The 20752-nt window shown below is 38.5% G+C and overlaps 2 protein-coding genes across 3 annotated transcripts in view; one reads left to right on the forward strand and one right to left on the reverse strand.

Annotated features, from left to right (window-relative positions):
* Positions 1-13785, forward strand: part of Cog8 (conserved oligomeric Golgi complex subunit 8) — a 113201-nt gene extending 99416 nt beyond the window's left edge. Inside the window, exons 7-9 of the mRNA XM_067153831.2 lie at positions 8321-8611; positions 9952-10296; positions 13443-13785. Of these exons, the coding sequence (XP_067009932.2) occupies positions 8321-8611; positions 9952-10296; positions 13443-13718 (912 nt within the window). The 3' untranslated portion in view covers positions 13719-13785. The remainder of the gene's footprint in view (positions 1-8320; positions 8612-9951; positions 10297-13442) is intronic.
* Positions 1693-20752, reverse strand: part of LOC136881170 (KIF-binding protein) — a 160198-nt gene continuing 141138 nt past the window's right edge. For both annotated transcript variants that reach the window (XR_011018695.1, XM_067153832.2), the window contains exon 7: positions 1693-2228. The gene's annotated coding sequence lies outside the window, so the exon portion shown is untranslated. The remainder of the gene's footprint in view (positions 2229-20752) is intronic.

The following is a 20752-nucleotide window of genomic DNA, read 5'->3' on the forward strand; positions in this document are numbered from 1 at the left end:
TGATTTTCTCTGTGATAATAGTGCCCTCTACCTCCTCATTTAGGAACTCCATAACTTGGTGATATGACCTTCTGAAATAAATTATCCAACGGCAGACAATATCTTCAACAGTTCTCATTCTAATTTTACTCTAGGCAGTTTTACTGTGTGCATGACAGGTGTTGACGGTGCAGACTTTTGTTTTTCGATGGCTTTCGATGCTCTCTTCACGATGTCGGCCTCTTATTCAGCGTCCTGTATGGCATCATCAATAGCAGTGAGTCGATCTAAAGCATCTTGGAGTCTGAAGCGATTATATTCGTATTCTGAGAGCTGTGCTGAATTTTGTCACAGCTGTTCTTTCGGTCTTTCGCTTCCTTCACAAGAGTGCTAGCTTATTCACAGAATTATCGTCTGTCATTGTGATGGGTATAGTACCTGTAATAATTCTTGCCTGACAATTGCTTTACCATGCAAGTGATAAATAACATTATGGATCTGTATGGAAGATACTATATGTAGGATGGTAATTAGTTTTATAATATCACCTATTCAATACATTAAAGATAAAGATAAATTCCTAATTGTTTAAAATTTTAATGTATTGAATAGGTGATATTATAAACTAATTAACATCCTACAACTGCTTGACCAACCGTGTTCCAGAGTGATTACGTACTTCTGCTAGCCTGGAAGGTGTGTTAGCGATAGAAAAGAGTGCTTATGTTAGCCGCGTGAGCATGTAACTTGATCTTTAAAGTTCGAACTCCTTTAATACTAGCAGAGTGGAGACCTTGTTCATGTAGTTCAAGTCTCGTCTGCCAGGTACGTATGCAACGAAAGATATAACCTATAAGCAGTTCCTAAGCTGACAGATGGATTACACTGATAGTTATATTTGACAGCTATACAAATTGTATAATACAATGTCCTAAAAATGTTGTGAAATTAAATTACTTATCTCTAGTGAATGATAAGCTCTTGCAGAGTATTGTCGTTGATGGCATGACGTGGTGTGAGCTGATGTGGCATGGAGTCGTCTTGGTAATGTAATTCGTGATATCGAGTTTCCTTCCGGAGTGTAGAAGGCGACGAAAAGTCTGAACACTATGCAAACAAGGGTGTTTTACTGGTTTCTACGTGTTTCGTCACCAAATGTTGGATTTTGTGATATTAAGAATCGTGTAATTATAATAATATGTCTTACAGAACATCCATCTTTATTCCAACCGTCAACTATCAACAATAGATTCCAAAGAGAAAAGAAAACATAGAAAGGAAATACATATAGAAAGGAATTATGGAGGCTCATCTCAGTTCTTCACAGCTTCCACGTTGTCAAACTACAGATAAGCCACGCTTTGTACATATGCCGGTATTATGTATTCATTTATATGTTGTGCAACATCCCGTGAAAGTGACTATGTTGCTAAACTACCAATAAGCCATATACGTATTCAAATTCTGCATTAATATGAAATTTATATTGCAGTGCCATTTACCTTTTAAGCAACTTGATTAAAAATATTTGAACATGTGACAATTATGTGATTAACTTTAAAATCCAATTTTTATATTGAAAATAAGGGATGCAACGATTATGCAGTGGTGACTATTATGTGATAAAATATGTTAATTTGGTTGTGGATGGACGAGCAGGGAACAAGTTTATTTTAACATGACATAGCCTCAGCACTCAAAGAAACACACAAATATAATCATAAATTCACATTTATTTACATTAAAATACATGTCTTTTTTTTAATATCTTTAGGAGATCACAATAATAAAATCTAATAGCTTCCTTTCAGTTCTTGACAGTTAGGTTTCTTATTGGCATATTTTATTCATGACTAGCCTTTTGTATTTTTTTTATATCAGTCATACCTAAATATTTGTATTCAGCTCCGTACACATATAAACTCTGTACTATACTGTTAAAGCTGTCTTTCTTTGAACAAAGAACAGAGAAGGCCATTTTATTGTGTAATAGTTTGAGATACAATTCTGCAAAAGAACTTAACAATCATTTGCAAGCTTCTAGCCAATAGATTGTTTCGGAATGTGCGAAGTGTCCATTAGTATTAACATAATCTCAAATAGTTGCATTGCATTGTTCTCTCGATTTGAGAGATTAATACTAGTGAAGTGTAACAATTTAATACAAAAGATGTAGATACTCTTGGTTCATTTACTGTATCTAATAATTTTGGTAATCAGCACGAACTGTCCTGGTGAAGCTCAGACTTCTGAAACAGACAGAACATCCTTATCAGTTATCTTATTGACTCAACAGAAAGAAAAGGGGTAGGCTGTCTCGCACGACAGTGTCTACCAACGTACAGGCTGGAATTGATGGTATCCCTGCAGAAGTTTTTAACAAAGGTAATGATGAACTGCATAGCCTCATTGTCAAAATATGGAGTTCTGAAGAAGCCCCACCTGATTTCCAGAATGCTCTGATAGTCACCATTTTCAAGAAAGGGAAAAGGGTGGACTATGACAACTATACAGCAATGTCTCTACTCTCTTATTGTTGGAAAGATTTTTGCATGCATTTTAGCTAACTGAACGTTGCTTCTTGCTGAAGAAATTTTACCTGAAACTCAGTCCAGTTTCAGACCAAAATGAGGGACAACCGATCTTGATGTTCACTGGACATTAACTGTAAGAAAATTGTAAATAACAGAACAATCCTTCATATTACAAAAGCATTTGACTCGATAAATTATCCTGCACCTGGAAACTACTGTTGCTCTGCCATATCTCAGTTTTAACAACATGACAGCTGCAGTGGTTGGTTACTGAACAAGTGGAGTAACAGGTAAAACAGGGATGAGTTATTGCACCAATAGTCTTCTCTGTCTACATTTCTGCCATCATACCTCTGGTCTATGAGGAATTTCCACCTGATGTTTCTATTACTTATCACACTGATGGTGACTCTTCAACTTGAGAAGGCTGAAAGCCAGTACAAAAGCACCCATTACATACATCGTTGAACTGTAGTATGCAGAGTATAGGATCATTGTTGCACAGTCTCAGCGAGAACTTCAAAGTATTCTTGGTGCTTTTTCTGCTTCATATTAAAAACTGGGTCTTAAAACCAATACCCTCAAGACCAAGGTGCTGCCCCAGAAAATAACCAAAAATTAGCAGACACTTGTATTAATGGGGAAATCCTCCGGAATACAAAGAGATCTCTTCCAGCTTGGAAAACCTGCCCACTGTGGAAAAATATGCAGTTCAAAGATTTATTTTTTTAGCCATCTGAGGAGAGAATTAGAAATGGGTTGCATGGGTTTACGAGAAATAACCCAACAACAACAACATGCATTCTCCCATATACATTCTCCCTCTCCTTGGAGGGTCTGCCTTACAAGGGCTGCATCAGACTAGCAATAGCCACACAAAATTAAATTCCTCTAGAAGTACCACTTGATCATAAAGGTAGGAAGTGCATATAATTTATTAAAATTATTCACCAAGATGGTAATTAGACTGTGTAGACATAGGAGATAGGCAAGACCACCAGCTGGGGAAAAGGGAGCGGTAATCTAATGTTAAGGCTGGGCGATTCCTTAGTCCCGAGTGCTATCCGGTGTGAGTGGTGACAGAAAGGTCCATGTTATGGGTTTTGCAGGTACTGCAGTGGTCACATATTCTAGAGTGCTCATAGTAAAACAGAATCTGCACTGAAGCTGATAGATGTTTGAGGAAGTGCAGTTATGATGACCATGTTGGTATATGTAGATGGCAGGACTTGCAGCAGTTGTGTTTACAGGGGAAAGATGCAGAGGGAGGCATTCATAGCGAGTGAAAACATTTTTTGTGGTTTGGTGTGACTGCAGCATTTTGGAAGATCACAGGTGTGCGGCGAAAATCAGAGAAAACTGAAAACGTGACTGATTTTATGGAGAGTAGAGTGACGTGGTATTGAACAATAATTAGGTTGTGGAGTCTGGGGAGAGAGTTCATGACTGGGTGACGTAACCCCTACCAGTAAAAGCCTTCCTCAGGTTTTTTGGCATAGGCTTTAGAGACTGAGCTGATCGTTTGGTAAAGCTGAATAGTGAAGAGCATTTCATGTTCATCATCATCATCCTCCTCCTTTCCCATTGCCAGGTCAGCATATTTATGGCACTTCTCCACCTTCCTCTCTCCTTCCATCATTTTGTCCCAGTTCAGCTTTCTTCTTCTTCCTCAGTTCTTTATTGAATCGATCCACCATGTTCTAGTTCTCCCTCTAGCTCTCTTTCTCCCAAACTTCATCTCTATAATCTGTTTTGGTATTTTTTCTCATCCACCCGCTGTACATTTCCAAACCATCTTAGTTTCCTCCTATCAGTTATCTCATTTAAGTTTTCCATTCCAACCTCCTTTCTTACATCGTTTCTCAGTCTGTCTATCCTGTCATACTTCTTACGTATTTCATTTTGTTGGCCTGAATTCTACTCTCCTTCTTACTTGACACTGTCCAGGTCTCAGCCGCAGAAGTCAGTATAGGTGCATAATACATTCTGTACATTATCATCTTTACACTTCCTAATTCCAAACACGGTTCCTTACACTCTGCTCTTGCTAATCTCCATTCATGTTATATCGGTGAAAACTGATGTAAAGGTTATATAGTTGGACACTGTTTCTGAGTTTATAAAGTACTAGCTGATGTACCCGTGCTTCGCTACGGAATTCTATCTTGTATATGGAATTCTAGGTTAGGTAGTGTACACGTGAGCAAGATTGTATTAAATTGCATAGCTCTTAACGTTACCCTAGAAACGCAACGGGGAATTTACCAAACGTCTTTTCTCATATGAAGACTGGGTTAGGGCATTTTCATTGTAAAGGTAGGCCTGCTTGCCTTCCATCAGTCACAATCAGGTTGGGGAGTTTTCTTTATAATGTCAGACACTCACACTCCACCTGCCTTTTTACATCCTCAGAAAGACCGTCTTAGTGGTTTTCCCAACTGAAATAAACGTAGGTCATTAGGAATCTGGCAATTGAAAGCAATGCTTTCATATGAAATAATACCAATGTAAATGGTCCATTATTGGACATTATAAATTTTCCACCTAACTCACCACCCCCGTGTGCTAGGTTGGGTTCATCAGTTGGTACCTAGTACACCTACCGGCAGTGCCAATGCACTACGAGAGACTTCGTCTCATTACCAAAAATTGATGCCTGCTTGGCCATCAGATCATATAGATGTTGATTCCCATAGGGAATTTGAAATATTTGTCCCGAATGAGTAAATTTATAATACCAATATAAATGGTCCGTTATTGGACATAAATTTTCCAGCTAACTCATTCCTAGTTGCCAGCGTTTCGGCCCCGTGTACTAGGTTGGGCTCATCAGTTGGTACCTAGCACACCTTCAAGTAGCCTACGCAGTGGCCTCCACAGTATGCACTAGCCAACGTCTTGATAGGTGTGCTAGGTACCAACTGATGAGCCCAACCTAGTACACGGGGCCGAAACGCTGGCAACTAGGAATGAGTTAGCTGGAAAATTTATAATGTCCAATAACGGACCATTTATATTGGTATTATAAATTTACTCATTCGGGACAAATATTTCAGATTCCCTATGGGGAATCAACATCTATATGATCTAATGGCCAAGCAGGCATCAATTTTTGGTAATGAGACGAAGTCTCTCATAGTGCATTGGCACTGCCGGTGGCTTCAAGTAGCCTACGCAGTGGCCTCCACGGTATGCACTAGCCAGCGTCTTGGTAGGTGTGCTAGGCACCAACTGATGAACCCAACCTAGCACACGGTGGTGAAATGCTGGCAACTAGGAATGAGTTAGCTGGAAAATTTATAATGTCCTATAACAGACCATTTATATTGGTATTATAAATTAACTCATTCGGGACAAATATTTCAGATTCCCTATGGGAATCAACATCTATATGATTCATATGAAATAGTCGATCAAATGAAAAAACACACATTTTCTCACTTTTAACGAACACTACCGATCTGACAGTCCAAAGTTCCAGAGCTGGAATGACCAAACTGCAGACAGCACTGATCCGTGAACATTCATCATCTTTTTTCGGCGGGGGGAGTCGAATAGTGGAGAGTCCCAGGGCAAAAACTGTCTTTTTACTAATCCGTTTCCTATAAGTACCCGATGAGTCGGAAAATCTCAATTCACTACACTAGCGGGACTTGGACTCAAATTTTTCCTCCAAGCCAGAGCGGAAACCCCCTCTTCACTGCTAATTTGGAATAAAATGAATGTAGAATTTAATAAAAGTGAAGATGAAGAAGCTTTTCTTAAGAAACAGCTCTTTTCCGGGTTGAATTTTGAGTTATTTTGTGAATTGTGATGCTATAATTTGGAATAGGCCTAAATTGTAATTCTAGACCAGGTCATACTACTACCATACTACTACTACTACTACTACTGCTGCTGCTAGGGTACTAACTGAGCTTCTGCCTTAAGTGGGCACACTGCTCATTCAAAACAGCACGTCAGAGTAGGGATCGAATAGCTGGAATACTATGATGAACCAGTATGTTATGTACCAGCAGTATCAGAAAATGTATGAACCAGAGGAATGGCATGCTAAAGAATAAAGTTTTTCTAACTCCCCAGCCATTTCACGCCAGTATTCAGTCAGGTTGTTATACTTTGTACACAGCAGTAATCCCTTCTATCGGAGTTGAGTGGAAGTATAAGAGACAAAGAACATCACAGTGGTCAATGTAATGTTATTGTTGCTCAATGTTATGCACTTTCGATATTGTAGGCCTTCATATTTAGTTTTCTTCCGACTCTGAAATACCACTCTTATCATAGTCGGTATGGTAAAACTGAATAAAACATAAATGATCGGAAATTGTATTCTCTATAACTTTTGTTATGTAGTAATTTTTGATAAGACCAATACATAGGTATTTAAAAATTAAATTTAGTTGCCTTCCCCTAAAGTACAATTTCATCCAGGGTAAATAAAATTGTTTATAGCCTAGACTGTAGTTTCTTATTCCCCGACTCTATATACCGATTTTCATTAAATTCTGTTAACCCATTTTCTCGTGGCTTGGCGTTGATATGGACTTAGCAACAAAAATACAAATTATTGAATATCTGTGTTATCATTGCTGGTACGATAAAAATGTATAAGACATAAATGATCGGGAATTTAATTCTATATAACTTTAGTTATGCATTATTTATCAATAGGACCACTAATAATATAAATATTTGTGAATTAAATTTTAGGCCTTCCCCTAAACTACCATTTCACTCAACATTAATGAAATGATTTATAGCCTAGATTTACATACCGATTTTCATTAAATTCTCTTCAGCCATTTTCTCGTGATGTGTGTACATACAGACAGACAGAAATTATGGAAAAGTAAAAAGTGCATTTCCTTGTTACAGTGGACATGAACGATACAGAAATACCATTCTTTTCAAATTCTGAGCAATGTACAGACAACACTCTTATTTGATATATATAGATATTTATAAAGAAAGAACTTTTCTGGAAGCTAGAGTACATATCACCGATGCAGGTTCTACAATTTTATGAAAAGAAAACAGAATCTAAATTTAAAATAATTTGATTTATGCTTTTGCAGAACAGCATTGAGTCTGTTCAGTTTAAGCACAGGGTGGTTTTTTTTATTTTTTGTTTGTTTCATGAAAAGGTAAAGCATGGTCTATGTTAAACATCAGGTATTGTCTTGTTTTACAAGTCATAAATACAAAATACTGTCATGTCTAAGTGAGGTGTCTATTTGCAAAGCCTGTTATGTCCATGTAAACAGAATGTTGAGAAATGAAGCTAAAGATGTCCCACATTGCAGACAGATAAGCGATTGCTGTTGTACATCATTCATTAAAAGAGTGGGAGTGTATACAAATGTAGCTGAACGAGAAATAAATGAAAATTGTTTGGACGTAGCTCATATGACACAGTGAGGTTGCTGTGATAACAGTAATATTATAAGTGTATTGTGCCTTCTGTTTCTAACCAAATGTTTCATTTACTTTAATATAATAATCAGCAGAAACAAATACAAGTGTGAACTATGTTTTAATGCCAAAAAATAAGACAGTGGAGGAAGTGTTGCTGCTTGAAACACAAACCATTGTAACCATTTCTGCAGGAGATGTTCAGCAAAATTGTTTACCTCTATTGAGAGAAGGTGTAGGGACCAATATGGCACCAAAAAAAAAAAAAAAAAAGGCAAAATTAATTTTGTAATGGAGATAATACATTTTGCAAATGAGCTCCTCAAATAATAACACTCTTGATAAATTATACTTGAAATATTATTAAAACTGTACTCCTTTCTCCATTTCAGATTTTACAGTTCCTGAAAACCCTAGAACATGATCTCAGTCGAGGGGTTGGCAAATCTCTGGAGGGAATTATCGGCCAGTGCATGTGTTTTGGCCTGTCGTTCAGTCGTATTGGTGCCGACTTTCGTGGACTGCTAGCACCAATATTTGTAAGAACTGTCACTCAACTTTGTGACAGTTCCATAAAAAAAGCCACCAAAAAGTTTGAACATGATATGGAGCATTTTACCCTCTCTAAAACTCAACCCAGTATCATTAGAAGTGCAACTCTAGCAAGTCACAGTATTAAACAGGTATGGAGTACATAGAACTTTCGGCGTCATTAAGACTTCATAATTCAAAGAGTTCCTTATAGAAGGTGTTTTCTTCCTGCATCCATCCTCACCTGTAGCCTAGACACACGTTCACTCTGCTGCAATAGCCTACTTGTCTAACCTATCTTGTTGCCATTTGTCACCCACCACCCTCAACAGAGTCGTCCATTAGTCTCCCGCTAGTAGCACAGAACCACTTCTCTATCCTCCTACACTAGACTTATCCAGCTCCAGGCTGGTTTTGGTATTTCTAGTATTCCTTCACCTTCCTCTCGCGTTCCATCATTCATCTTCTGTATTCCTGTTCCATTCCATGTTTCTTCTTCTTATATTTATCTTGCTTCTTAGACTTTCGCAGCTGGAGCTGACGCTGTTGTCCGTGGTGCATTGTGCTGTTTTACCGCATTCTGGATTCATGAGTGACCAATGTTTCGCCATCATTCCAGTAGGGTTTGTCAAAGTTGACTGATAGAGAAGAAAGGCCGGAGTATTTGTACTCAGGGGTTCTTGTCGTCCTTTTAGTGCCAGTTTCCAAATGTTGAATAGCAGTAATCCCTCTCTTTATTGACGTTATTTGGGTATTCTTGAATTTCTATGGCTTCTCTGATTTTTCTGTGGTGATATTGACAAGTAGAAGCAGTTAACTTGGAGGATGAGATATTTGCACTCTGATCTGTTTTTGGCTATGGCTGACTTCAAGACTTGCTGGGTGTCTCATGTGTTCTCTTTGTCTTGTGGCTACAGACCGTCCAGTCTCTCAGGTGTAGACCTGTGTACGCCTGCCTGTCGGAGTTGGAGGTCATCCTTTACTAGTCAGATAGATCAGAGCTAAACAAACTGGAACAGGAACATGTATACAGTATTGGAAAGGAACAAACATGTATCAGATCAAGTCATAGAGAATACCATGTGACTGTGGATAGGCCTACATCAGTGAGCCACAAGACAAACCGAACACACATCGCCCTGCAGACATCCCATCCTGTTACTGTCATCTCACATTTGGAAGTTAGCACTAAAGCAACAGGAAGAACCCTATACTACACTGCACTTTAACTGCACAGTCCAAGCACCAAGTATGAATATTCTTGCATTTCTTCTCTGCCTTCAGTCATCCTTGACAAAGCCTGTTCGAATGAAGGTGAAATGTTGGCCACTTGCCAATCGAGGAAGGGCACAAACGGATCCATTTTACTCTCTTTCCCTCCAAATTCTGCTTTGATATCCTTTTCTCCTCAGTTCTTTTTACCTGTCCAAACAAGACTTTTCCTTCGCTATTGCACAGATTCGTGTGTATTTGTCATTTTTTCTGTTACCAGGAGCAGCCTCCACAGAGCCTACTGGAGTTCTACCCACTTGCTGAGTACTGTAATGGGATCATTGATGCCTTCAATGAAGTGCGGTTGTGCATGCCGATTGCTGTGGCTCAAAATGTAACTAATCAACTCCAAGAATCCCTTTTGAGTATTTCAAGGGGTATTCTAGCATTCTACCGCCAGGAACAGCAAGCCTTGAACCAGATTGAGAAAGATAACTTCTCTCGCATGTGTACTTTATTTGCTGACGAGTTGGTGCCTTACATACAGAAGTGTCTTCATCTTGTGTTTGTACCTGCTAATTTGGCATCTCACCTTGGTATCACGCTTCACCAAGTTCAGAAAGAGGTAAGAGCCTTGTTTTAACCTAAACTATTTCTTCTATATGTGATTTAATTTTTTCAATTTTCTCCTCTATTTCTTCCCTTATTAAGGTTAGTATACCACCAGCATATCGACCTGTACAAGATTTCCTACCGTTTGTCTTGTTATACATTTTAAAATTCTAAATATGTTACTTCATATCCCGGTGTTATCCAACTCTCAACATAGGTAATGATATGCATTGCTGCCATTAATAATTTAACCTGTTCATTCCCTAACTTATTAAAACAAACTCTATATTGACTGAACCAATATTCCATTCTAGTTATTTCTTAGTTTTACCCTCAGTCAAGTTACATCTAGTCACACTCTTTTTCTCCAATTCTAAAATACTACCCTCTTGTGAACTAATAATTTGTCTTTATTGACTTTCTGTCGTTTTCCCTTCTTAGCCCAAAAGTCCATTAAACTCAAGGATTTACTTCTAGCTGCCAGCATTTTACTTCCGTGGTCCGCTGTCCCCTGGATTCGTGTCAGCTCGACAGTCAGCTGGTTGTGTCCATCCCCCTCCACTGGTCGTTTGTCTGTCTGCTCTCTTCCATAGATTATGAAGGTCGCTGCTGTCATCTGATTCTCTGTTATCAGCCAGTACGCAGGCAGCTAACTGTCAGATTCCTTGCTCTACTGGGTGTTGAAGCACTTTCTGAGATGATGAACTCAGGTACTTATCCCATTTTCCGTACCTGGTTAATTGTCCAACTACGTGACCTCTTTCAGTCACCTGCTATAAGGCTTTTGACCCTTTAGTCCGTAATTCCTAGCTTTTACGAAATGAAATCGCAAGAATTTCTGTTCCGTGATTGTCTCCTTATCCATACCCCTTCTCACCCAAATCCTTTCTCCTTTTCAAGTTCTTAACATTGAGGATGACTGTGTTTGCCTTTAGAGCTCACATAAACTGAACTTGCCCGTAACTCTCTCCAGCCTGTGAATTTCATCAATGTCCTCTTCTTTACTATTTACCTTTATGTGATTGTAATATGCAACACTTTACTTGTTAATCATTTAAATCTTCCTTTTTAAAATAATTTTCATGTCTAATTATTTTTAGGGCTTCGGTGGTGGCTACGTTTTTCTCTTTGTAGGGTGGGTATGTTTTAGCAAGCATTTTCTACATCAGTGATTAGTTGTTTTATGTTGCTTTTGGTACAGTTTTCATGATAATTGAACTTGAAAACTTTTTCTAATAGAATTATTTCCTTAATTGAAAAGGTAGTATCTATTAATATTAATCTAGGGTGAAAGTTAGTGAGTTTGCCATGATTGTTTCCTGATTTAGTACGTTTATTGCTTAAGTAACTGATTTTCTTGGCAGTAATCTTTTGTTTTTTGATTCCTTCCATTTTAAAGTAATCATGTATAAAATCACTGTAGGATTTTCATTGAGTGGAGTGCGAAAAATTGCGTGTGTAAGATTTTTTTGTTGATTTCTTGTTTCTTTATACATGTAAATATAATTTTGTTTTCTCAAGCAATTTGTACATCAGTAATTACTTGTTTTATTATTTCATTATTTAGTTGTTATTTTGTTTCTTATCCATGACAGATAAGAATAACGTAACCCATATCCAGACATTTAGCGTCAGAATAACTTTATTTGGGATTCATTAAATGCTAATGCAAAAAATGTGAAATGTTGTTCCGAAAATTTAGTGCAAAGAGGGGAGGGGAATGTTATGAGCATTGACTCAGTTCAATGGAGAGGGGAGCAGAAGTGCTGCTTCTTCATCTTATAATGTATTTTTTTGTATTAGGGAGTAAATATAAATTGATGATTTTGATGGAATATAAATAAAGAACATCCTGTAAGACCTTATTTTTAGTGATTAATAATAATCCTACTAAAATGTCTTGAGTGGTGAGAATGCCAGTGATAAAAATATCCTAACTCACATTCCAGACTTTTAGCTTAAGATTGGAAATCATCAAGTGCTAGTCCTATAGAATTGTTAGAAGGGGACTGCTCCAGATGAACACTGTGGACCTTTTTGCACGCAATCTAGTGATTATCATAGGTAATAAATTTCATATTATTACATATTGAAGAGCAATATTATGTAAAACAAAAGCTAAAGGTATTGAATAGGTGGAAAACTTTAGCTTTTGTTTTATATTATATCTAGTGATCAGAAATTGTATACCTTTCCTACCCCGTTGGCCAACATTTCAGTGGTGAAATTTTGTTTTCTCCTATTAAAGATGTGTTTTAAAAAACTAAATATTGCCTTATCTACTTAATTTTGGTTGTCGAGATCAGCCACACCAGTGTTCATTATGACCTGAGTGCTTTCGTTCTGTTTATGTTAAACAGATGGTTTCAATGATAAATTAAGTCCAGTAAATTTTTGTTGAATTCCTTGCAGTGTTTTAGCCATCCTAAACAAACCATACTGTGCATTAAGATAAATTGTTCTCCAGGTGGTTTATCGAGCAACATCTGGGAACTGCACGTGGAGTAATTTTTCCCATTACAGTCTAACTTTGAGAATAAGCTGCTTTTCATTGCATTGAGGGTTCAGACTTTTCTTTCGAAATTTGAATTTGCAGCTGACCCCCAGACAATGTTAGTTTTGTTTATTCACTTTCCTGCTATCGTAACTTTATTATGCTATTTTAACTCCTTTCTTATTTAAAGGCATTTATGTTGACAATCAGGCCTTAGTGAGAACTGATGGTAAAATGTCGAGTTTAGTGGAAATGTAAGCAGCTCAACCTATGCTAGTTTTGTAACATATTAGCCATTAGGTGGCTTTGTGAGGGTACATGGGATCGGCAGCAGTATAACACGTATCTCTCATTGCTGCCTGCAACTTTTGGGTAGCTACTGCTGAGTTTGCATTCCAACCTACCATATCCTCGGGATCTGTGCGATATTGCTCTGAAAATTGACTGAGTTTTGAAGGAGTTTTGCACTCCTTGTGCTGGATTACTGTGTACACAAATCTCAAACATACACATGCAATGTTATTTTATTCTTATCTCTCTTTGATGTTGGTTTTCATTAATTCATTCATTTCAACAAGAAGTTGTCTTATTGGTTTCTTTTTCCATATCTATTTCTTGCTTGTTTTATTAAAACTGCATAAAATCAAGAAATTTCTTTCTTGTAGGGCATAACCTACCTGGATCAAGATGCTATCTTGGAGCCAATTTGTACTTTGCTTCCTGTGAAAGTACTTCCACCAATCTCAATCAAAAGTGAAGAGACTTCAATAACTACAAAAGTGGCAGAAGAGAAATTGCTAGCTAAAAATTCAGATGTTATAACATCGTCAGAAAATCCTTTGGAATCAGCAGTTGTGCCGAATCTGTTGGATGCCACTTCATCAACGGTGCTGCATTCAGAAACAGCTGATAGTAGTGGAGAGACACCTGCATTAGGCTGAGCTAGTGGACCAGGATAGATGGAAAACTATGTCAGTCAAAGAACTAAAATAAAGGGTTACCTAAGAATTTTCATAATTATTTCTTATAAGGACTCCACCATCAGGCTCAAAAATCATGAGAACCAACCAGAAGAGATTACAACTGTAATACAAAAGATCATGATTTTAAAGATCATTTAATGATTGCATCGGTTTACCCCTTAAAACTGAGCTCCCTCTGTAGCTCAGTACTACAGTGCCGATCACAGGTTCAAACTCGGCAAAAAACTCCATTCAGCACTGTATGTCAGCATGTGAAAAATCTCTGGTGACACATTTGTTAATTACCCAGCAACATTAATTAAAACTCAATGGTTTTCTGTGTCTCTACATTTGGTAGAGTAAAACAGAAAGTCGAAATTGACACTCAGCAGCCTAAATGGCATCAAATCAAAATGCCTTCACGCAGTAACTGAGGCAATACGTTTATTAAAGGTCAGCAGTTACCTAGGAGCTGGAGCTGGGTGAGGCCACCTAAGTTATTCTATAAGATTTGTCTCAAAAGGCTCCATTTCAGTTTTCAGGATAAAGAGGAGACAATCAACTTGAAGACCCATGGACAAGCACCTCACAAAATGGATGAAGAGGATAACAACAATAAATAATGTTATTGGGTTTAATTCCCACTAATTCAACATTTTTTGGAGATGCTGGAATTTAGTCCTGCAGGAGTTATTTCATGTGCCAGTAAATCTACCATGCGAGGCTGACTTATTTTGCCACCGGACTGAGCCAGGATTGAACCTACCAAGTTGGGGTCAGAAGGCCAGCACTTCAGCCTGGCTGGATAAAGAGAAGCAAGGCAAGGCAGATACTCGTATACCATCCCATATTACATGGACAGGTACAAGTTACAGAGCTCATGATGAGCGAGGAAAACTGTTTCGGAGTACTGAATGAAACCATCATTAACTGGGGCTTGATACATTACCTTTATTCCACATATTGAAGTCATATGGGAGGAAAGGAACATTATGGATGGCACAAACACCTGGTCCCCAGGCCAGGGATATTAATCATTTACAATTAAAAAACCCTGACCCAGCCGGGTGACAGGTGGACCCGTTGTCCCCTACACCACGGGACCGGACTCTCTTGACATTAATCTCAATTCTACTATATCCATTTCTTTCAGCCTCCAACAAGCTCATTTCTGCTTCCCGGCTTCATTTGGAAAATACGCAAGCTACAACACTTGTAGTATGGGGTAAGAAGAATAGAACCACAGAAGGAGAAAGGAACCCAATTCTTCTTTTGTCACCCTTGCCATAGAGCTCCTGAGTCACGACCTCCATTTTGCCTTCTCATTCCGCTCCACTCTGACACCTATTGACTATTATTACAGTGGGCGCACCACTCCCAAAGACATTCTGCTAGCTTTCATTGAGGCCACCCCTAACATGGAGAATAGAATCAGTGGCATTTCCTCTACCGGATGACCAGTACCTACCTAAAGAAGCTCCTCTACTCAAAGCCATTGTCTCCTTCAGAGAGTCTGGTTTCTTTACCAGCACATAACATGCAGCTCGCTATACTGTAACAGTAAATTTGGTACTTCGGTAGAGATGAGACGCAGGGCGTGTACCAGTCGCTGAAGTGCATACAGAGGGAGAGGGTTTGTTTAAAAGAAATCCTAAAAACCTTTTTTCAGAGTTTATTAAAAGATTGAAATTAATATCACCTCTGTACAGCGTATACAGTCGAAAATGTTCCTCGTCCTATGGCTGGCGATGTCCTTGGATTCCGGCAGCTCCATTTTCCATAGCAGCGAACCACCATTCGTCCCCCGATGGAAGTTCTAGAAGATCTATTCGGTGTCTTGAAAATCCATGGCGTTGAGGTAGTCCTTGTAAATGGTGAACATGAATGAACATCGTTAAGCTCTGGGGCGAGTTAATGCAAAGGCTGCTTCTGCACAGATGAGAGAGTGTTTATAAATGCTTTTAACAAAGTCCAAACACAAATGTCTCGGTGAAATGTCACTTAATTTTGTCACGTGCCAAGTGAAAGAAATATTCATAAAATAAAGTCCACTCGGAACTGATTGTCGAGTTTAACAGAGTTACTAGTACAACGTGAAGTAATGTCACATGACTCAGTTCATTGAAGCACTGCTCAATATAATTTAAATGAAATAAAAATGTTCCGCTCGTGAATCAGAACTCATTCACGTATTGAGAATAACATGAAACCAAAGACGACATTAATTGAGTACTGACAGTCCTTGGTTCGACTGTTCGTAAACTAAATGTTCACAGAATTGAAATACACTGCTTATTAGAATAGAAATGCACTGTTCACACATGCACAGTTCACAGTTTATGACCTAAAATGTCGACACAGTTTATGGATTGGTAAATTAAATTTGGATTCAAACAGTTTTATAACTCAAAGTATTTAGTACTCGGCAAGGATCAATCAATTCTAAGTCCTGTCCATAAAATTTCAATTTGAGCACTCGAAAACGTTTGTGGGTCGTAGACACTCGTATAGAGTAACAGTCAATAGATAATGTCCAGACGATACACAATTCACCTCACGTCTTATCGGAGTAAAAGTTGTCACAATAGAAATCTGCATAAGTCCATATCCAACACAATTAAGTTGAAGTCCACGAACTTGAAACTTAATAGCGGCTTCACGCTCGATCACGGTACCCGCGAACTGACTGTGCGAATACTACAGTCTAATGTGCACATAGAAATTCCGGCCACACACTGGTATTACACTCAGGCAACATACTGTAACCTGCTGGAACACACACACTGCAGCATACTGTAACCTGCTGGAATAGACACTGATCTGCTGAGCGAAACAGTACGTATTTATATCTGATCCGTCGAAACTCGTAGAACATTCTACATCGGTCCAGGTTCTGTAGTGCGGCGAGGCATGCTGTGACGTCACCCGCTCACTACGTCACACGCGCACAGCTGTTGCTCGCTGTCGAGTCAGTTCTTCGTAAGCGGTCCGGAGCATAACACGTAAGTTTAAGATTTTTATGACGGGGACTTAGTTTGTACCGCCGTTACCGGTACAATACAGTATATTCAATTCTGTACCAGATAACCAGCCATTCCTATTATGCATCCTTAATTGATCTTTTTATAGCATCCGGTGTAAAAACTCGAACAAAGATACTCAAAACGCCAGTCAGAAGCAAATACTAGAGTGCAAAGATGAAACACTTGTATGTCCTGAGTTTATGTTGTCATAGAAGTTGAAAGCACTAAATAACGCTGTGTTTTATGGCCGAAGATGAATAAAATATAATTACATACAGTAATTTAAATGTATTGAATGGTGGACCCTTTATCACTTTAATTTGTGATTGTCAGTACAGATCAAAAAATGAAATTCATTACTTATGCTATTAGGAACGCATAAATAAAGAGTACCAGGTTGAAAGAGTCTGGAGAATCTTCCCCAATGAAACTGTCTATCGAGAGATTGACCCAGTCACCAGCACGATGAAGAAGAAATGAATCTCTTATTTCTTTCACATCTTACGATTACCAGAAAAGAGGATTTTTAAGACAACTAGTGATGAGAAATCTTGGAAAGAAGACAGGAGGGCATTGGATCAAAGAAATTCAAGAGGATCTCAAAACAGTTGGACTCAAAATTACAGGTGCAGAGAACAAGAATAAAATTACCACCCTTCTTAAGAATCACAAATTTCCAAATGAAATGATGCACAGAAGGCCTGTAGAGATCTCAGGCGAATTAAAAACACTGCGATCAGAATGAATGAAATACTGGGCAGATAAGAATCAAACAGTACTACCCTCATAGAAAAAGTTTACATGGAAGACTCAAGTGGTCTAATGTGGCCAATAAAGTTAATAATAACAATAATAAGGAATGCAGACTTCGCCAAACCTACCAAGATTTTCCCCATTTCTTAGCTGCACAGTGTGTGGATGTACAGCCACTGGAAGTTTGAACACAAACTGCTGTGAATTTGAAGTGAGTTTTTAGCCAAAAAAATTGTATGCTCGGAAACGAGTATCGTCTCTTGTTCGCTCCTTTTTGTTACCTATTCTGTATGTATTATCTCTTTTACGCATTATCTGTGTAATCTTGTACCAAAGTTGTTCAGATTTCTTTTTCTTTTTGAACTTAAAAATATATTATATATTTATTATATATTTATTTTTGCTTCTCCTATTTGGAGGCTGCCAAAAACACAAAGCTTAAAGTGTTTATGACAGCTACGAAGGTAGTGTAAAATATACTGTCTACAAAGGATTAGTGTACCCCATTATTCCTATTACTCAGTAAAAAGGGCTACGAGTGGGAAGGAAGCAGCCATGGCCTTAATTAAAGTACAACCCCAGCATTAGACCAATCCATTGTTAAATATTAATAATTGTTCATATTCTCTTACTTCTAATAGATACCAATGAAAAATGTTGGCGAACTTGCTATTGAATGCCTCTGTAAAAATATATGATAAAAATAACAGTCTCTATTTGTTTACAAGACTATTCAGGCACTTGACAAGCAATTTATGCAAGTGTTGCACGAAGAACACGTGCCACACGTTTTGTTCTCTTTACAACTGAAGTTCATTTTACATTGTCGTCGATTACGACTGGCACAGTGGACCTGAGTCTGAAGCTCGGGCTGAAGTGTAGGGAGTTCAATCAACCGGGATCTTGTCTTCACAAAATCAGATCTTAGTTCTTGTATTTCTTCAAAAACTTAGTTCTTGTATTTCTTCAAGAATTTAATCATGTTGAGAGATTCTCTGTCCCGTAACTTCCTTGTAGACTATCCAAGAATTTATTGCTGCTAGATCAAGTACGTTGTAAAATACGTGTACATGCCACCTTCTGCATCCTGCCTTAGTGGTGTATTTGCCCGCCATTTGATCAGCTACAACCACACCATACTTAGTTCAGTTATCTTCACTGACTTGAATGCTTGGAGTTAGAGTGCTTAGCAGAAGCACATTCTTGTTCACTTTTCCTTGATATACTGTGAGAGTAGCGTGATGTTCCTTCTGAAGTACGACAGTCTCGTACAGATTCATACATGATGCTTTTATTGACTCCGGGATTTCCTTTCTCACTCGACTCATTGTTCCAACAATACTAGTTTTCTTCTCTTTCATTGGTCACATTATGTCCTTTCATGAGGTATGGGTCCATAAGTTTCATGACAACATTTTCAGGCAGTGACTCATTTCGTCTTTCCCAAGATTAGGAAACCCATTGCACACACACTTAGAATCAATACTTACAAGTAGCTAGAATTTTATGCCAAATTTATCTGGCTTGTTGGCCATGTACTGCGTAAACCTGCACCAAGCTTTGCTGAGGAAGAGTTGTTCATCAGCTGTGACATTCGCTCCTGGTTTATAGCACGCATAACAATTCTCAATAAATCTATTCTATATAGCAGACGCCAAACCAAATTTATCTGTCTACAAACGAGTGGATCTAGTTTTACAGAGATAAAAGCGCAAATATTTCTCTGAACCCATTTCTTGCCATAGGGGGAACCCATAAAGAAGACCACATATGATCTACTGCTAGACTAGTAAGTTTATAAGCTCCACTGGCATATAACAAAGCAATAAAAGCACCTAATTCTTCCTAAGAAATAGACCAGTTTTTATCCATTGTCAATGAGCTTCGGTCTCTGTGTACATGCTTCAACATGGATGTGTCAATGAAGAAACGCCAGGCACTAACCCTGCTATTAGTCTCTACATTATGCTTAGCTTGAGAAGTAGGCCCTGCTGCCTCTTTCAGTACATTTTGAGCAGCCATCCTTCCAGGGGGGTTCCCACTACTGTCGATAACAGTCCAAATAGTTGTTTCATCATTACCACGTAACTGACTCCCTGGTGCAAATGGAGACTTTACAAGTTCATGACCTCTCCCACCTCGCCCCCTTCCTCTTTGAACAGGTTGCCCGCTGCTAAGAGATTGATCACAGCTGGTAGGAGTAATTGTGTCTATTGTAGGTACGAAGTCCACTGTGTGCATATCTTCATTAGCCGAATCACTATCTGACTATTACCACACTGTTGAGGTATAAAATCGCTCATCGTCGCTCATTGCGTCTATATCTGATAATTTATCTTTGTCACCTGATTCATCTTCTTGAAGCTTGTCAAGTTCTGCTAATAATTGAACACAAGTAAGTTTTTGCCATCGAGCCATTATTACACACTATACTACACAAGGGACTGGCACTAATACGTCTGCTCGAGACCACTGCTAGAGGCATACTATTTAGTTCCATCATACACCCCTATAGCGCCACTTGTAAATATATCACAGGAAGCCAGCAGTGAGCAGAATAGAGTTCTCCGTATCAAGGAAGTGAAGTGGTCAAAATGACCGTTTATGGCCTTCCTAGGTATAACGGACAATATTGGTGTTCCCTTATTATCTACAGGTGTAATTTTTGGCGTGAATGTACATGTATGTATGTTCAGTCCGTCAGCGATGTCGCTGGTGGGATCCTCAACAGCTAGGCATCACTGAAGAGGCGTACTAGGGAAATGAGGAGTGAGGTAGTTTCCCGTTGCTTTCCTCACCGAGCCAGAGTTGCTATTACATATCAGTCTGCCAAGCCCACTGAAATGCATACACCAACTGATCCTATGAGCAATGTTTTCACAGCATTCATAGCAGGGACTGGCTGCATAAGGATTGGCATTAATAGCATCGCTCATACCTCAGTCACTTTCATATTGTCAAAGCCAAGGATAAGACAGAAACAGATCTATGAAAGTAACATAACTGCTCTAGCCTATACCAGAAGACATAGTGCACTGTAAACACTAGGTCCTGCCAGCAAAGGCGGCGAATGTACATAACCCTAATTAATTCACAAAAGCACAACATCGTGAGTAAAAAAAGTATGAGCATGGAAATACCTTGAAATTGGCAAACGGTCAAAAGTCACACAACCACAAGCTCATGCATAAAAAAAAGTACCTTGAAATTGGCTAACGGTCAAAATGACCGCTCTGG

Source organism: Anabrus simplex, chromosome 9 (assembly GCF_040414725.1).
Source record: "Anabrus simplex isolate iqAnaSimp1 chromosome 9, ASM4041472v1, whole genome shotgun sequence".
Taxonomy (NCBI): Eukaryota; Metazoa; Arthropoda; class Insecta; order Orthoptera; family Tettigoniidae; genus Anabrus; species Anabrus simplex.